Source organism: Apaloderma vittatum, unplaced genomic scaffold (assembly GCF_000703405.1).
Source record: "Apaloderma vittatum isolate BGI_N311 unplaced genomic scaffold, ASM70340v1 scaffold10562, whole genome shotgun sequence".
Lineage (NCBI taxonomy): Eukaryota > Metazoa > Chordata > Aves > Trogoniformes > Trogonidae > Apaloderma > Apaloderma vittatum.
Window position 1 is genome coordinate 5061 of NW_009704187.1, and position 18593 is coordinate 23653.

General features: G+C 52.2%; 1 protein-coding gene across 1 annotated transcript; it reads left to right on the forward strand.

The window, feature by feature from the left end:
- Positions 1–7549: 7549 nt before the first annotated feature.
- LOC104270546 (chromosome unknown open reading frame, human C2orf70) lies at positions 7550–12810 on the forward strand. Its single transcript, XM_009864942.1, has 3 exons — positions 7550–7684; positions 7796–7908; positions 12666–12810. Exons 1-3 carry the CDS (start codon positions 7550–7552, stop codon positions 12808–12810), a joined length of 393 nt encoding a protein of 130 aa, XP_009863244.1.
- The last annotated feature ends 5783 nt before the right edge of the window (positions 12811–18593 follow it).

Genomic DNA, 18593 nt, shown 5'->3' on the forward strand with positions numbered 1-18593 from the left:
CCCGTGGAGCAGTGACTGTGTACTGTAGGTGCACGGAAAGCACACAAGAGATTTACTCATGACTGCTGCAGTCGGGCCAAGGAATGAGCAGGAAAACGGCTGGGAGCAACCCTTGTCCCCTGCCGTCCTTTGTCACCCGACTCACAGATTTCATCTTTCAGACCCCAGCTCTTCCTGACCTTGACCCTTCATCTGCCACTGGCCCCCCTGCAATCGAGCATCTTGAGTTTGAAAAAATTTTGGGGATGCAATTGTCGGGAGCGAGGCTTTGTGGGATAAAAGCTGCCTCGTAGCATCAGCTGTAATGCTGTGTGCTGTAGGACGTGTGGGGAAAAAGTGGGAAAATGCAGTGGAGGCAGTTTCTGGAGACAAGCAGAAATGTGAGGAAGTGGAAGGGTTCACTAAGCAAAGGGCAATGCGAAACCTGAGGCAAAGCAGTAAACTTTCCTGTGTAAACCAGCGCTCTCAAGGTGTCCTCATGAGATCTTTTGGAGAGAGTGTCCTGCCCTGGTGCAGCCGTGCAGGGGATACGTGTGAGCTCTGCACCCTTAGTAACCACAGGTCCTTCTGTCATAGAATCATGGAATTATTTGGGTTGGAAAAGACCTTTAAGATCATCGAGTCCAGCCGTTAACGCAGCCCTGCCAGGGCCACCACTGACCCATGGCCTGAGCTCCGCATCTGCACGGCTCTGAGATCCCTCCAGGGGTGGGGACTCCACCACTGCCCTGGGCAGCCTGGGCCAAGTGACAACACTTTAGGTGAAGAAATCTTTGCTAACATCCCATCTAAACCTCCCCTGACACATCCTGGGGCTGTTTGCTGGAATGATGTCTTCTCCCTGGAGTGATGACAAGATCTTCACTCATTTCCAGAGCAGCTGAAACTTCTGCCTGGGGTTTCCTGGCAGGGCTGAGCTGGTCTGTGAATACGTGGGGAATCCTCATCTCTGTTACAGCCCTCGCATCTGCAGAGGAGACACCTCGACTAGGGCTCCCTGGCAGCCCACCCAAAAGCATCTTTTCCAGGAAGATAAAAATGTTAATTTTCAGCCTCACCCTGGACATAGTTTTCTTGCTGCTTCTGTCTTCCCATTTTTTTCCCTCCAGATGAATTTCTTGCATGCAGTCCTCTCCCCCCAGCCTTTCTTGTGTGACTAAACAAGCCCAGCTCTTCTCATCTCCTCCTGATGGACAGGACCTCTCTTCTCTGATTGTCCTTGTCTTCGTCTCCTCAGGCCAAACATGAGCATGGTGGTACCCGGGGCTCCACATCATCTCTCCAGGCCATGCTCGAGGGCACCAGCACTGCCAGGGCCAGGCACTGAGCAGCATCTCCCAGCAGATCTGGGACCCACGGGCACGCTCACATCCTTTTCCTTGGCTTTTAATGCGTTTTGAACTCCAGCCCATGAGTGGTTTCTGTGCAATATTCTCACCCTCCCTTCCAGAGGGTCCTCTCCCTAGTGAGAGTGTTGAATGCAGCAAATCCCATGCTTGGCTCCCCAAGAACTATCCTCATCGAGCCACCTCCAGCCTGGCCCCTCTCACTCCACCACAGCCTGTCTCCTCTCCCTTATCAGCTTCTTGACCTTCTTCTTCAAGCCACTCACCAGCTCCCATCTCCTCCAGCAGTCCATCTCTCCTGTCCTGGCTGCACTAATCCCGCCTGGAGGAGGTCTGCTCCCCCTTCCCAGCCAGAAATGCGGTGGATTTAGAAGAAAGCAATATAGTCAGTGTAGCAGGACTGACTTTTGGTAAATCCATTTGCCCTTTTGCATTATTTTCCATTTACTTTCTTATCTTTCTTTTTTATCCACCAAGATGGGGAGGAAAGCCACTTGGATGCCGGGTCACAAATGAGCCAGACAATCCTCCCAATCCTTCTTAAATGTCAGAGCTGTGGTGATGCAGCAGCTCTCAATGAGTGGATTTATATGATTTTTTCAATTACTATCATTTTCAATTCTGACGTGGAGTTGTTCCTCTTTTCTTGAATTCTGGCCAGTTAGCAAAATGAGCTTTCCTCTGCTCTCCTCCCTACAGAGAAGAGCTGGCTGTAAGGACACACGGTGGGTTTCTGCATGAGGTCTCCCACGCCAGCAGCAAATCCCTGTGCAACGGGTCCCATCTCTCCCAGTTCTTCTCCAGCCCCATGGTGGCTGAACCCACAACTCACTGATGTGAGAGAAGGTGGCAGAAGGAGCCTGGCCAGCTCAGCCACTGAGCCATGTGGTCCCACTCATGGGGAAGCACAGATCGACCCAGGATCCATCGCCAAGGAAAGCAATGGTCTGTGACTTTCAGAAATGCTGCAGAACCTGGGGAGAACAACACATGCCTCTGCTCCACGACCCAAACTGGTGGCTGGGAGACCTTCTGCAGAGCTGGTATTGAAATGTAAGTTGGATATTAGGAAGAAGTTCTTCGCAGAAGGGGTTGTCAGGCATTGGAAAGGGTTGTCCAGGGCAGTGGTGGAGCCCCCATGCCTGGAGGGATTTAAGAGTCAGGCAGATACAGCACTCATAAATATGGTTTAGTTGAGGGCTTGTCAGTGTTGTGTTAAAGATTGGTCTTGATGATCTTAAAGGTCTTTTTCAGTCTGGGCAATTCTGTGAACAACCTAGTGTCAAGCGCATGAAAACCACTGGATTTCTGTTCTCTTTCCTTTTGTCTTTGTTTTCTTTTGTTTATTTTTTTTAATTTGAAATCTCTCAGGGCTTAGGTGCAAATCAAGAACAGCCCCTCCAATTCCCACACCTCCCAGCACCCCTTACAAGCAAGGATCCTTTGACAAGGGTTATTTCCACAGGACATACAGATCTCTGTGTGTGGTTTTTATTTTTCACGTTGATTCTTCATAGACAACTGACCCTTCTCAAAGCCTTTCCAGGACAGGATGCCCCCCTAAGGTAGTAACAGAGCCCACTCTTCCCCTTACAGAAGGAGCTGTTGGGGAAAAAAAAAAAAAAAAAGCATGAATAATGTAAACCTGGGGACATTTTTGGATACTTTGCAGCACCGGGGGTACAGGGGGTGCCAGGGTGGGTGCAGTGCTGAGGGCTGGCTGGATGCAGGGGGTTCCAGGGGTGGTGCTGGGCTCCCATCGTTGCCCGGTGATGGTGTTTGTGACCTGGCTGGGCCAGGCAGAACTGAACAGGGTGGATCTGGGGGCGGCTGCATCACAGGGACCCTCCTCAGCCTGGACATGTCTCACAGCAGGTTGGGAGTGAGCACCCTGGGACCCCTCACTCTGCTCCCCAAAACCCCTGCACCCTTCACAGGTCCTGCACACCACCCCAAGAACCCTTCACCCTTGGTGGGTTGTGTAGCCCACCCTGAAAACCCTACAATTTTCATGGGTCCTGCACCCCACCCCAAAAATCCTGCACCCTTTGTGGGTCCTGCACCCTGTCCCGTGCACCCTGCACCCTTCCCATTGTCAGACAGCATTTCTCACAGGCTGTAAGAGCCGGGCACTGCAGGGACTGCATCTCCCGACCGCTGTGCCCTTGCGCCCCCACGTCTTCATGTTTCCTCGGGCTATTTTACACGGGTCAGGGGTTGTCTTCTCTATCGGCGGTTGCAGAGGGACGGAGCGGTGGATTTTCTCACCTCCTCATGCATATCGCACAAGGGCAGTGAATAATGCATGGCAGCCTTGGAGAGAGGCAGACTTCTCAGGTGCATCATCCTGCAAGAACTTCGGAGACTTTTCCTCTCCCTAACAGATCCCAAATACCTCTTGCCTAAGCAAGCTGCACTCAGTTTCAGCTCATCCTCCCCTGCCCTCTTGCATGAGGCATCTTCCCCAGCCCCTTCCCATCACCACATATTTTGTCCTCCCTTCCCTTGTTTTCTTTCATGTCGCCTTTTGTTTTATGTAAGCAAAGACTCGTGCTGCAGCCAGAGCTGGTCCAAACCGCCTGGGGATGCCCTTGCCGAGGGCAGCCCTTGTCCTGTGAGGGCAATGCCTGTCCCTGGCAGCTTTCTCCTGGCATAAAATCACCCCGGGTGCCAAGGCTGCACAACCCCTGCAGCCGGGAGCTGCACCCACACCCACATGCTCTTTGCTGGTGGGGTTACATGCGTGGCTGACCTCCATCCCTCTCTCTTGCTGCTGCTCTCAGAGCTGCTGCAATCCATTTCTCCCTTGCAGGCAGAGCTGTATTTGTAGGAGTTATACATCCCACGTTTCTTGGCACCACTACCTGTTCACACAAATATTCCCAGCACTGTGGAGGGTATTTAGGTATCAAGTGTGTTTATTCACTGCTTCTCTTTGGATTTGTGGTCAGCAGTAGAAGTAAAGGTGTTGCAAGGCCACGTGCACATCATCCCTTTGTGTCTCAGGAGGCTCAGACAGCAGAAATGCTCTTTATTTGGGTTTTTAGCAAAGGGAACAGGTCAGCATGGCTCTTTTGCCCTTTGGGTTAGTGAGTGAGTGTGTCTTCAGTCAAAGGCAGAGTATAGGACAAGGGGTGATGATTTTAAAATAAAAGAGGGAAGATTTAGACTAGGCTAGGCTAGACCAGTCTCCATCATAAGAGGGACATGGAGCTGTTGGGACGAGCCCAGAGGAGGCCACAAAGCTGAGCCAGGGGCTGGAGCAGCTCTGCGGCGAGGACAGGCTGCGGGAGCTGGGGTTGTGCAGCTGGAGCAGAGCAGACTCCGGGGGCACCTTATCCCTGCCTGCAGTGCCTGAAGGGAACCTGCAGGGAGCCTGGGCAGGGACTGGGTACAAGAGTGTCCAGCGACAGCACAAGGGGAAATGGGCTGAAACTGCAGGAGAATGGGTTTCGCTGGGATCTGAGGGAGAAATTCTTGCGTGCGAGGGTGGCCAGACTCTGGACTAGATTGCCCAGAGGGGCTGTGGCTGCCCCCTCCCTGGAGATGTCCAAGGCCAGGATGAACCTGGAGCAACCTGGGCTGGTTAAGGGCATCCCTGCCCATGGCAGGGGGGGGGCTACAGGATCTCTAAGCTCCCTTCCAACCCAAGACATTCTAGGATTCTATGATATAAGGAAGAAACTTTTTACAATGAGGGTGGTGAGACACTGGCACTGGTTTGTTCTGGCTCAGTGCAGGGGTGTTAGACTAGATGGCCTTTAAACGTCCCTCCCAACCCAACACATTCTGTGATTCTATTCTATGATTCTATACCCAGAGAGGCTGTAGCTGCCTCATCCCTGGAAATATTCCAGATTAGACTTTAGGAAGAAGTTCTTTACAGTGAGAGTGGTGCAGAGAGGCTCTATCTGCCTCGTCCCTGGAAACATTCCAGATTAGAAGTTACGAAGAAGTTCTTTACAGTGAGAGTGGTGAGACCCTGGCACAGGTTGCCCAGAAAGGGGGTGGTAGCCCCATCCCTGGAGACATTCAAGGTTGGGCACAGAGAGGTCTGGTTTAACATCCTTGTGAAAGATCATCTGGGTCCTTAAATAAGAAAAACTCTGATACTCAATCTGGCTCAAATATGAGCCAGGTTTGTAGTGTGGAAATCATCATTCCTGGTTCGAGCTTCACCCTGGAAACCAGGCAGGGTAGGGTAGAAATAAATGATGTGTAATAGACTTTCTTGGGAGAGATGTTTTTTTGGTGCTGTGCTTGTCCCAGAATACTAACTGAGATCTTGTTGTTCAGCAGAGAAATTAACTGATGCTCGTACCCAGGGGGTGTCTGCTGGATGTTAGTGCTGTCCCTGCAACAGGACTGGGCAGGGACTGGGCTCAGCATGGGGGGCTCCTGGGGCCACCAAGCACAGCCCCTGCGGAGGAAGGCAGCGGGACAGTTGTTTCATCCACATGGACTCGACAAACTGCAGCATCCCTGAGGAGGGAGATTCACAAGACACAAGACTCGGCGAGCCCCAGGGTCGCATTGACCGGGGGATGCACTAAGTAGTTTTGTTGTTGAGTTTTTGCCTTCTGATTATCTCCGTTCTTCAGCAGCTCTGTTTCCTCTGCCCTGGCAGCAAGGGGAAAGGTCTACATTTCTTTCCTTTTTCCCTTAGATACTCTTTTTTTTCTTCTGGCTTTCATAGCATGACACAGCTCCTTACTCGGGGCCAAGGGCTCCTGCACCAGCTGAAGCACTGGGTTCAGGTTATAGGAAGAGCATCTCAGACTGCAGCAAAATTAGCTCCAATACACCTTGGAGAAAAGAAGTTTCCACCAACTCCAGTGAAACGCAGCAGTGTCTTTGCACTTTGGGCTTTGCAGGAGAGCCAGTTGCTCATGGCCATTGTGAGGAGCTGGGGGAAAAATAATGACAAATTTCCACACTCTGAGAACACACCAAGACTCCTATGAGCTCACCAGGGTGGTTGAAGGGGTGAATAACGTTTAATTTTTCACCAGTCCCTATTAGCAATCACTAGATTTTCAGCTCTGAGCATGCTAAGAGCTGAGGGAACATCCCTGTAATGTCTCTTTGGGGCAGATGTAGTGGTAGAAGTGAGTTCATACAGCCCTTGTCTATTCTTAGGACCATCCAACACCGTGTCCTGATGAATTCCCTGCTCCCAGTTTTGGAAAGGGGGCATCTGTGGGGCTATTCCCTGATGAAGAGTGGCTCCTGGTTGCTTTCTGGGAATCAACATAGCAGGGTCACAGGGACCATTCCAGCACAAGTCTGGTCTCCTGAGATGCTTTCCAGCATCTCTCCATCTAGCCCTCTGTGAGCTGCCTTGTGGGAATGAGTTGAGTTTGGTACCATGTCCGCAGCCTGAAATCCTGCGGTTTTGGGGAGGTGAGGCCACCAGGAGAGAGCCAGCCAAAATGAATGATGACTTTTCCTGGATGCTGGGGGTCGGCGTGCTTGGAATAGAGGGGTCCCATTCATTCTCCCTCTTCCTGATGGTTTTCTGCCAGGAGAGGGATCAGCTTCTCCCCTTTCCCATTCCTTGCGTGCATGGTCAGGCAAGGATAGGATGAACCCTGCCTGAGGAACCTCTAAAATGCAAAGAAGGATGCTAAAAGGGGAAAATAAAAACTGAACATGTCCTGGGTCATGATGGCACCATCCCCTCCATCACCAGGATCCCTCGGGCAGCAGCTGATCCTCAGGTGTAGTGCTGTGCATCAAATGTGGTTTTTTATGAAGTGGAATTATTTGGAGTCATTGAATCCCAGAATATTTTGGGTTGAAAGGCACTTTCAAGACCATCTAGCTTCAATCCCCCTATCATGGGCAGGGACACCTCCCACCAGACGAGGTTGCTCAAAACCCTGCCCAGTCTGGTCTTGGACACTTCCAGGGATGGGACTTGTGCAGCTTCTCTGGGCAACCTGTGCCAGTGCCTCAGCACCCTCATGGTCAAGAATTTCTTCCTTACATCTGAGTTTTCAGTTTAAAGCTGTGACCTCTTGTCCTATCAGCTAATCCCAGAGAGGTGGGTGCTGGATCCCACAGGCATTTTGCAGCTGCAGGGAGGAGAAGGGAGCTCCCCACTCCTGGAAACTCCCAACATGACCCTTCCTGATCACATTTCCCACATGACTTTGGAAGGCTCATCCCCAAACCCAACATTTTCCTTCAGGAGCACCACCATGAGATACCCCCAGCATTCCCGGACCCTGACGATTTGCCAAGCAGAGGCCTGGAACCCGTGCCCACTCACCCCAGTGCACACCCTCTTCATCCTGGATGGTGGCCGATCCCAGGAGCTGAGCAGGTTTCACGAGGTGAGGACAAAAGGGACCTGTCGAGGTGAACTGTGGTGTCCTCAGGCTCTGCAGGGCTGGTTTCTTGCAAATTAATGAGACGAGCGCTGGGATATTTATCTTTATCCACAGCTGACCCAGCAGCACCGTGAGTTTTACCGGGACAAGACGGGGACCCTATACATCCTGCCTTACTTTGTGCTGCCTGTCAAGGAGCAGGACAGATATCCTCATCCGCTTGACCTGTGAGTACCCAAGTCCTTAGGATGTGGTAGCACCCAGTTCCCAGGGTTTAGGCTAGTGGGATGAAACTGGGGAGATCTTCCTTGTCTCCTTCACCCAAACCTTCTGTCCTCAGAAAAAGGAGAGCAGAAAAAAACAGGTTAACCCAAAAAGGAAAGAGTAGTTGGTGACGTGCCAGGCTTTGAGGCTTTTTTTTCCCCAAACTTAAGGTGTTTTTCTTACAGCAAGCATCCTCCTGGCTCTGTGTTTGAAATCCTGGACATTTATTTATTTCAAAACCCTCATAAAAAAACAGGAGCAGCATCCTGGGGGCTCCATGTCCCATCTCTTCCCCTCCTCCTTGCTGCAGGATGACCTTTCCTACCACCAGCATGGCAGAGGTGAGCTGAGGGCTGCAACTATTTTACTTGAATATTGGACCAAAGTGGCTGTTGAAAAAAGGCATGATTTTAGCAACCAAACCTGTGAGCTGGCCAAAGGTCCAGCTGCCCCCAGGTTGCCCACCAGCCACCCAAATCATCACTTGAGGTCTCCAGGTCACCATTGCCATGGATTGATGGTGGAATCTCAACCCTGTCCCATAACTCCTTCCTGCCTCCCTATAGCCAGGCTGGGCTGGGCATGGGCAGTGCTGGAGCTCCTCTCCTCTGAGCTGGTGGATCCAGTCCTCTACTGACCAAGTATCTCCACAATGTAAGGTCCTGGAGAGGAGAGATCTTAAAAACTGAAAGGCAAAAATCACCCTTTTGTTATTGGTTAGTCCTTCATGACAAAAAAAAAAAGAAAAAGACATCAACGAGTGAAGCTTCTGGGTGTTCCTCATCCCTCCTGGACCTGTCGCCCTGGGTGGTGGAGCAGAAGATCGGAAAGACGGAGCAGCAATCCAGCAAGGCAGCACATAGACATGGTTCCTCAGCCAGCCCTCAGTGCATCTCCTGGGTGGGTTTCATCTGCTGCTTCCCTTGCTGTGCTCAGTACATCCCACGGCACAGCTTCACAAGTTCCACACTATCAACCATGCTAGGGTCACCGAGACCTTATAGACCTCCTCCCTAAACTGCTGGTGTCAGAACAGCTTGTGCTTGCAGGCGTCTCACCAAAACATCTGTTACCACCCAAAATACTTCAGATGCCACATCTGAGGGTGTCCAGCCCAGCAGCCCCATCAGCAGATCCCCTGGCAGAGCTTCAAACCAGGACAGATGATGAGTGCTGTGGTTACGTTCGACACAAACCATTGGCCTTTGCTTCTCCTTCACCAGTCTTTACTACTGGTCTGCACATGGCAGTTGTGTAGCAAAGGGAATATGTGCTCTTCATCAGCACAGAGCCCTGTGCATGCAAAAAAAAAAGGCAGATGCTGAAATGTCGATGCTGAAGTGTTGCTTGAAGGACCCGTTGAAGCTCCTCAATGAAACGCTGGGCAGACAAGCCCCCAGGACCTCTCTGGTGTGTGGAGGGGGAGATTCTCCTCCTGGGAGGCTCAGGGCAGATACTGCAGAAGTTGGACCATGTGAGGGATCTTGTCAGCATCTCTGGGGCACAAAGGTAGGCAGAGGTAGACATAGCACAGCTGAAATGAGGATTAAGTGGCTGGGTATTTGTCTCCAGCACTGAAAGCACAGTGGGTACTTTGGGGACAGCAAGAAATAGTCATAAATAAATTTTAGCAAGAATAAAGGGAAAATGAAAGTTGGTGGGGACGTGGAGTAGCACAGACCACAGCCTGAAAGCAGGGAACAGAGAGGCTGAACTCCCCTGGAGAGACTTTGCATCGGCCTGCTGTGCAAAAGCAACCGAGACCATCTAATTTCCCAGTCCAGCACGGTGTCCCACCACCCATTTGCAGGGACACTCATGGCACTGACAGCCCCTGCTGTCCTGCACAACCCTCCCAGCACCAGAGGAGCTGCCAGAGGGGTACACTGCTCTCCACCCATGTGGGTAATAGCTAGAATTCACAATTCCCTCTTGCCTTGAGCTCTCAGCACAGCACTAGTCTCCTGGAAATTATTCCACTGGACCTGAAATGGGCTGAAAACGCAACTACAGCGCTGCCAGCCCAGGACTGGGAGCTGAGCTGTGGTTAGAGCTGCCAGAGTCAAACGTCAGCAGAAATACTTGGGGGCCCTCTAGTGCTGTGATCCTGTGGCTCAACGGGAGTGTAAAATCCAGGAGGGGGGAAAAAAAACCCAAAAAACAACTCCAGGCATCTTCAGAGGGCTTTGGATAAAATATCTTCATGTATTTTCCTTCTGTCTGGCTGGATCTGCCTATGCTGTAACTTGTGCCTGTTGCTGCTCCTATCACCGTGAGCCTTGAAATTCAAGATTTGTCCTCCAGGCTGCTGCATATTTACATCCTCTGGATCCTCACTTCTGCTCTATCTGCCTTTAGGTAGCTGTAGGAAGTAGTAAGATCACCCTTCATCTTCTCCTCTCGAGGCGAAACAACCCAGCACTATGCCTCACAGAATCACAGAACAGGTTGGATTTGGGTTGGAAAGGACCCTTAAAGGTCATCTAGTCTAACCCCTCTGCAGTGAGCAGAGACATTTTCAACTAGATCAGGTTGCTCAGAGCCCTGTTCAACCTGACCAGGAATATTTCCAGGGATGGGGCTTCTACCACCTCTCTGGACAACCTGCACCGGTGTTTTAGCATCCTCATATAAAAAAGTCTCCTTCATGTCTAGTCTGAATCTCTCCTCTTTTAGTTTAAAACCATCACCCCTTGTCCTGTTGCTACAGGTCTTGCTAAAAGATTGTCTCCATCTTTCTATGAGTCCCCTTTAAGTACTGGGAGGCCACTATAAGGTCCCCCTGGAGTCTTCTCCAGGCTGACCAGTCCCAGGTATCTCAGCCCATCCTCCCAGGGAGCTGCTCCAACCCCCTGAGCATCTCAGTGACCTCCTCTGGACCTAACAGGTCCATATCTTCCCTGTGCTGAGGGCCCCACAGCTGGGCACAGAACTGCAGGTGGGATCCACATGATGTGCTCAAGCCCATCTCAGTGGCCCTTGCTGCAGAATGTCCATGTCTCCTTGCACAGAGGAACCTCAGACCAACCACAGCGCTGCAGACACTGACCAGGGAGGTTGGAGGCTGCCTCTGCCTCACAGACCACTCTGTGGCTTGCACAGCCCAGGAGGAGGCTGGACCATCCGTGCTGGGAGCTGGGAAGGGATGGTGGTGCAGTGAGCACAGCAGCAAGGGTGGTTATGCTCAGCCCTCGCAAGCCCTTGAATTTGCAAAGTTTTGTGTGTAGAGCTCAGAGGAGCTGCTTAAAGGGAGGGTTAATGCTGGGAGGTGGGAAGGGATGGTGATGCAGTGAGCACAGCAGCAAGGGTGGTTATGATCAGCCCCTGCAAGCCCTCGAATTTGCAAAGTTTTGTGTGTGGAGCTCAGAGGAGCTGCTTAAAGGGAGGGTTAACTGATGGGCATGGAGCGCTTCATCCCGGCTGTGTGCTGTGGTTATCTAGGCTGGCTCAGGCCTTCTTATCAACCCTTCGCTGCTTGTCTGGAACAAACAGGAGTGTGGGAGAGTGTCCTTTGGCCAGGCCAGGTCTCGAAGCAAGGAATGTGTGGGACAAGAAGGATAGACGGGAGTGAACAGAGTAACACAGGTGCTGATGGGGCATCTGCCTTCCCGGGGCTTAGCTGGTGGAGGCCAAGGTCAGCCCTGGCGCTGATAAGAGCTGTTGTGAGCAAAGCTGGAGGTGATGGCCAGCGCCTCCGTTCCTTTGAGATCTCCTTTTATGTCACAGATTTACCACCAGTCCCTGTGTTTGCAGCTACACCACAGCTGGCTCTGTGCCTAGACTTGGACCTCCTCTACCCCAGCCTAGACCTGAATCTGGGCTTGACCTCAGATCCACCTCACTGCTGGGTGGCCCTTGGGCTGTGTTTGACCCTGACCACCAACTCCAGGCCTGATCCTGACCACGACTTGTTGCCATGCATCCCTGTTCATTGTTGCTGAGGACCTTACTGCTCCCTGACCCACGCCCACAGAAATGATTTGACTTTGACCAGCTCCTGCAGAGACAGGCAACCTGTCCCCAAAGGGGCACAAGCAGTGGTGACCTTGACAATAATCTATATTTTCCCTTTATTCCTGCAAACACTTCCCCATCCCCACGGTCCTTTCTCAGGCAGGCATGTGAGGGACCCCATCCAGGTAATGCCAACGTACAGAGCTGCTTCTGCACAAATATTTGTGGGCTGGAGGTCGCGGGTGCTTGCAAACAGGAGAGCACCTCTTGGCCTTGCAGCGTCGGCTCTGAATGCGGCACAGATAAAATCTCCCAGCTTCACCTTTGGGTGCATGTGTGGGGCTCAGGAGAGAGTTGGGAACCCTGGGAACTGGGAGCTCTGGGAATTGAGAGCTCCAGGAATTGGGATCTCCAGGAACTGAGAGTCCCAGGTACTGGGAGTCCTGTGAATTGGGAGTCCTCAGAAACTGGGTTCTTCAGAAATTGAGAGCCCCAGGAACTGGGAGCCCTGGGAATTGGGAGTTCCAGGAACTGGGAGCCCCAGGATTACACCAGCCCAGTGCAAGGTTCTGTTGAGCCCCCTTGGAGGGACAACACTGCGAGCTTGCCTGCTTCTGCAGCTGGGGTGAGCAGCCATGGGGCTGAGGGTGCCCGCAGAGCAGACACCTACATTTGGGTCCTCCTGTACCTCTGTAACCCCTGTCTGCACCTCTGAACATGCTGCCTGCGCCTCTGTAACCATCCTTGGTGTTTTGCTGCTCCCCAGCCCACCGCTCAGCCTGAAGACCTGCTGGCATTTGGCGCGAGTGTCACCGACGAACCTCCGGACCTACCAGACCTACCCCTCGGGGAAAAGGGTCACCGCACGGGAGAGAGAGATCCGAGATAGCTTTTTCGAGTGCCGAGCCTGAATGATGATGTCCGTCTTGCCCTCAGTGGAAATTTGGGAGAGGAGCAACAGGAAAATAAAGAGGGAGTTGCTTGCTGTCTGGGTCTCTGTGCGACATGGGGACCTGCCCACATGTGACAGGGATGCTCTTTGTCTGTGGCCCCCAAGGGGAAAGGGGCAGCTGCCCACCACAAAGCCACTCCTGCTGTTTGGAATGATCACAGAATCATAGACTGGCCTAGGCTGGAAGGGACCGTAGAGATCATCTAGTCCAGCCTCCCTGTCATTAGCAGGCACGCCTCTCAACTAGATCAGGCTACTCAAGGCTCCGTCCAGCCTGGCCTTGAACACCTCCAGGGAGGGGGCAGCCACAACATCTCTGGGCAATTTATTCCAAAGTCTTGCCACCCTTGTACTGAAGAATTTCTTCCTAAGATCTAATCTAAACCTATTCTCCTTCAACTTGAACCCATTTCCCCTTGTCCTATCAGTGGATGCTCTTGTAGAAAGGAGACAGATTGAGGACAGGCAGGGAATTAGCTCAGTTTGTCAGTGTTGCTGTCTGGCAGGCAAAACCACCCTGCACCAGGGTGGAAAGGCAGCTCTGCCCTCATCCAGGGTCTGCTCGTGGTGGTAGGGGAGTCACCCAGGACCCCCTTACCCAGACTGAGACAACTGCTGAAGCATTCAGTGGTGGGAAAGGGCACAGGGATGCAGTGTTATCACCAGTGACCTCAGACAGGGTGATGAGGGCTTGAAATCATCCAGGGTAACAAAAACAAGGCTGCAGGAAGGTCTCTGGGCAAGGTGCTGTTAGATTTAGCAGCTCCACAGGGACCATCCATAGAATCACAGAATCATGAAGGTTAGAAAAGACCTCTAAGATCGTCAAGTCCAACTGTCAACCCAACACCACCATGACCACTAAACCATGTCCGTAAGTGGCACGTCTACACATTTTTTGAACACCTCTGGGGATGGCAACTTCACCACTGCCCTGGGCAGCCTGTTCCAATGCCTCACATACTCTTTTCAGTAACGAAATTTTTTCCTCATATCCAATCTAAACCTCCCCTGGTGCAACTTGAGGCCATTTCCTCTCATCCTTTTTCTTGTTCCTTGGGAGCGGAGCCCACTCTACCCTGTCTCCCCCCTCCTGTCAGGGAGCTGCAGAGAACGAGAAGGTCTCCCCTCAGCCTCCTCTTCTCCAGACTGAACAGCCCTCAGCTGCTCCACATCACACTTGGTCTCCAGACCCTTCACCAGCTTAGCTGCCCCCTGGGGCTCCCAGCCCAGCAGTACCCCTGGGCAGCCTTACCACAGCCTTACAGCAGATGAGTGGCTGGCAGTGCTCAGAAAGGCAAATGAGACCACAGGAATAATTAGGAAAAGAGTGGAGAGCAGAGCAGGCAGTGCTGGGAGCCAAAGGGAAATTGCCCTCCCTGCTGCTTGTACATGGTGTGGCCGTCCCACTTCCAGGATGAGATGCTGGAGTGAGAGAGGATGAGATGCTAGGGCAGGAGAAGGTTCAGGGATGGACATCAAAGCAGTTGGAGGTCCATGTGGCATCTGTGCAAGAAACTGTGCAAGAAACAGCCATGGAAGCCGGAGCCCATCAGCCTGGAAGAGAGAACACAGAGTGGGATGGGGGGTCCCAGGCAGAAGGTTGTTGAGGTCTGTGGGCTGCTGTCTCATCCTAGAGGAGAGATGGACCATGGGAGGTTACCACAGGTCAGGTTCAAAGCCAACCTGACAGGGTAATTCCTCTAAACCACAGGGCTCCCTGACCCAAGATGCTGCTGCACAGCAGAAATCATGGTTTCAAAATGCCCCCAGAGAAACTGGTGGAAGGAAACTACTCTCAGGGTGACTGACTATGAGGACAATGGGTCTGGGGAGGATGTACTTTGCTAGAAGGAAGGGGAATTTAATTGCTCCATCCTCTGGGAGAGCTCATACTCCCTGGAGAGCACTTTAGGATGGGTCAAGCCATGTCAGGGCTGGTAGGACAGTGACCCAGCGTGGGCAAGGGGCAGCATGCAGCCTTAGCCCTGCTTAATTTATTTGTGAAGATGTGTTTTCTCCTGTGATTTTGGAAGTGGATGACTTGGCAAGGCACAGGCAGAGTCTGACAGTGATGACCTAGGCTCTGCCCCTGTGTGCCAGCTGTCCATGAGGGGTCTGGCACCTTTGAGGTCACCAGCGAGCACTCTTGCAACCTGTGCCCATGTTCAAGACACATCTGCTTGCCTCTGGGTGTCAACCTATGCTTTTTGCCCACAGGGCTGGAAAAGGGGCTCTGACCTCTCTTCTGCACCATTACACCAGACCTCCATCTCCTACCGCATCTCGGAGCTGCTGGGAGAGGCAGGAGGTCCAGCCTCCCATCTCATTCGAAACACAAAGTACCCCAGCGATGAGGGACTCTTTGTAACAGCTATTTTGGAAACCCAGAGGTGGCTTTTTTAGTAGCTTTCTGCTGACCTTTTTCCCCTACTTGATGACATCTGAAGTGAAATAACCCTTTTAAACCTATCTCCTCATCACTCCCTAGCCAGCACACCGCGTCCAGTTAGAGCAAGCTGATGGGGACTAACTACTGCAGCACTTCAAAAGCTCGAGTTTAACACACCAAGGAGAGTCTTCATGTATTTTAGTGCATTCGTAAAACCACTTTAAACTCCTGTCAGGTCATCATTCACGGTGAGACAGTTGTGCATGCTTTTAGGGCTTGTTTCTTGGCCAAGATCAACTACACAACATTTACGGGGAGGGGGAGGACGTGTGCAGCACAGAGGAAAGTCACTTTGAGCCAGTGGTACAAAGGCTGAACAGCAAGAGACATCTATTTATTTGAACTATGAGGCAAAAATGCATTAATGGTATCGTTTCCATCAAATTTTCCTGAAAGGGTTTTGCATGTTGACCCTGACATTGCTGCTGAGGTGTTCCAGGAATGTTCTTGTCCGGGTGCTGCATGATATGATGGATGCTGGATGCCGTATCATACCTGACTGCATGGCAGAGGAGACCTGGGGGTACCTCACCCCCCTCCCAGTAGCTCTCTGGTGGGTCTGTGGGGGTTTCTGGGGTCCATGGAGCATGCCTGCCTGCTCTCTCCAGCTCACAGCTCCCACCTGGTGTGACCGAAGCCAAATCCTCTTTCACTGATAGCTCTGGACCGCAGCCAACTTGGAGTCTAACCAAGTGCCTTTTTATTGCTTTTTCACACTCTTGTGAGCCCACTTTGCAGCTCCTCACTGCCAGCCCCCTCCCTGCAGATCCTGGAGGAACTCCAAAACCGTGTCCTTGAAGCTCCCTGGAGCTCCCCTGCCACATCAAAGCCGGCATTGCAAATAAATCTCTCTTATTTTCTTTGTTCTAGATGAGACTTCCAAGACAAACTCACCCTTTCAGCCATCCTGGCATGCAGAGAAACCCCTGGTCTTTAATCCACGCATGAAATAGTCTGAACCCTACAAAGTAGTTCCCCATCGTGAGGGAACTTCTCCCTCTTCAACCCCAGTCCATGAAAATGCGGTGGTGGCAGGCAGGGGTTACCAAACCACATCCTCAGAAGATGGCTTGTACATCACCACATCCCCAGGAGGGGCTGCCTGGCGGGGAGCTGGCAGGGGAGGTGATCTTACCCCAAATACCCAAGGCAGGGTTCCAATTTTAGGCTGGGACATGCTTTATCACTCCTAGTTCCGCTGCCAGTTCTGGTGACCCTGTTTCATCAGCCCTTTAATGCAACAGCCTAGTTGAAGACGTCCCTTCTCACTGCAGGGAGGCTGGGGTAGACGACCTCTAAAGGTCCCTTCTGACCCAAACCATTCTGTGATTCTACAGTTCTGTGAAAGAGAAATGGAGATTGTTTTTCACAGTATGAGCGTCTAAATCCTCCCAATGGTGCAGGCAATCCTTGCCACGTTTCTGAACGTCTTTAATAGGAAATGTTGGAGGCAGGGAAAGGTGAAAGCATTTATGCAGCTTCACCTTGCACAGCTTTCCCCACTGCAGCTGGAGTGTTAAGGTGAATTGTGGTCGTGTTTTGCCCATGCTCTCTCCTTGGATCTCTCGCACCCGTGGTATCTGCTCTCCATCAGCCCAACAGAGTGCATGCATCTCTCCTTCCTCGTCCCAAGCAGCACGGATTCAGCAAACAGCCCCATTTTCTGGTGTTTTTCCCTATTGCAAAGGGTTTTGGGGGCTGCTCCAGCAGATGGGTTGGCCCTGGCAATGGGTGATGTGCCAGGGCGGCAGTCATGGAGGAGCTGAGGAAGAACATGATCCCAACGAAGCACACAATATTTTTTAGCCATTTGGAGCAGTACAACTCTCTCTAGGACAAGAAGCAAATTAAAACTACCTCAAGTAGCCTCCTTCAGGGTTTCTGCAGCTTTGATGTTCAAGCCACTTGGCTCTACAACCCTGTCATCTCACAGGCAGGGTTGGAGCAGGGGTGAGACCAAGCTGCTGGGGTGATGCTGCTGGTGAAGGGAGCCCCTTCCCCAAATCCATTCCTTATTTCTAAAGCAGAAGACATCTCTCTTGCAGCAAGGTGTCAGTATACAAGATGTCAGCTCTACAAGTCCCTGACAGGAGGGGCTAGCAAGGGGAGGTCTGTCTCTCCTCTCAAGGAACAAGTGATAGGACAAGGGGAAATGGCCTCAGGTTGCACCAGGGAAAGTTCAGATCGGATATTGGGAAAAATTTCTTCATGGAAAGGGTTGTCAAGGCCTGGCCCAGGCTGCCCAGGGCAGCGGTGGAGTCCCCATCCCTGGAGGGATCTCAAAGCCGTGCAGATGTGGAGCTCAGGCCATGGGTCAGTGGTGACCCTGGCAGGGCTGGGTTAACAATTGGATTCGATGACCTCAGGAGTCTTTTCCAACCTGAACAATTGCACGATTCTTGAATCCCTTTCCATCTCCCTTTAGAGGGCACCAGCAGCTTGCAAACTGCGCTCTGTGGCCACTGGAGCTGTGGTCAGGCAGAAGGTGGGTTGTGCGACCCCCAGTCCTTTGGACTGGTTTCGCAGCTGGCTGCTTGCATGGACACCAAACTTACCATGCTGCATCTCCCTTCAGTTTTTGCCCCAAGTCGGTGCCACGTGCCGTGCCCAGCTCCGCAGTGGGGCAGCTGTAGTGCACAGATCCAGCTGCAGTGCGGGGACATGCCATGGATGTGCAGGGGAGGCGAGTGACAACCTCTTCCCTTACCTCAGTTTCCCATATCACCTCCCTCACTGATTCAGACTACCAGGGACTTTCCTGGGCATGGGGGGAGGCACCCAAAGCTTGTCGGGACCATGTCTGCTTGTATGGGACCTGCACTAGGGCATCCTTCCTGCTCCCAACACAGGGCCGAGGTGAGTTGCAGGGGAAGAGTAAGGCAGAAATAAGGAGGTGCCTCCTGCCTGGGGCAGGGAGAAGTTCCCTTCTGGCAGGGCAAAACGCTGAAGTTTGCAAAGCCCAACGGTATTTTCCAGCTGCTTTGGCTCCCAGCCCTCTGAGATGACGTCGCTTGTCTGCAGGACCTTCTCCAGGACCTGGATGCCTGGTGAGAAGAGAGAGCTACAAAGTCCCTCAGGGGACAGGGAATCCCACGGGGCTGTCACCTTCTAGAGACTGGGATGTCTCAGAGGTGTCTGGAATCAAAACTCACCATCCAAGCAAGGCTGTTACACGTCCCTGATGTGGTGGGATGGGATTTTCCTTGGCAGTACAGACTGATCCTGGTTGTCATGTTCTATTGCTCCTGTGGTGCTGGAAGAGGTCACCACAAATGTGATGGGCTGATGGG

Coding starts and splice junctions, on each gene's coding strand:
- LOC104270546 (XM_009864942.1), top strand. CDS start 7,550: ATGAGATACCCCCAGCATTCCCGGACCCTGACGATTTGCCAAGCAGAG. Junction 7,685..7,795: donor AGCTGAGCAGGTTTCACGAG/GTGAGGACAAAA, acceptor CTTTATCCACAG/CTGACCCAGCAGCACCGTGA. Junction 7,909..12,665: donor TATCCTCATCCGCTTGACCT/GTGAGTACCCAA, acceptor GCTGCTCCCCAG/CCCACCGCTCAGCCTGAAGA.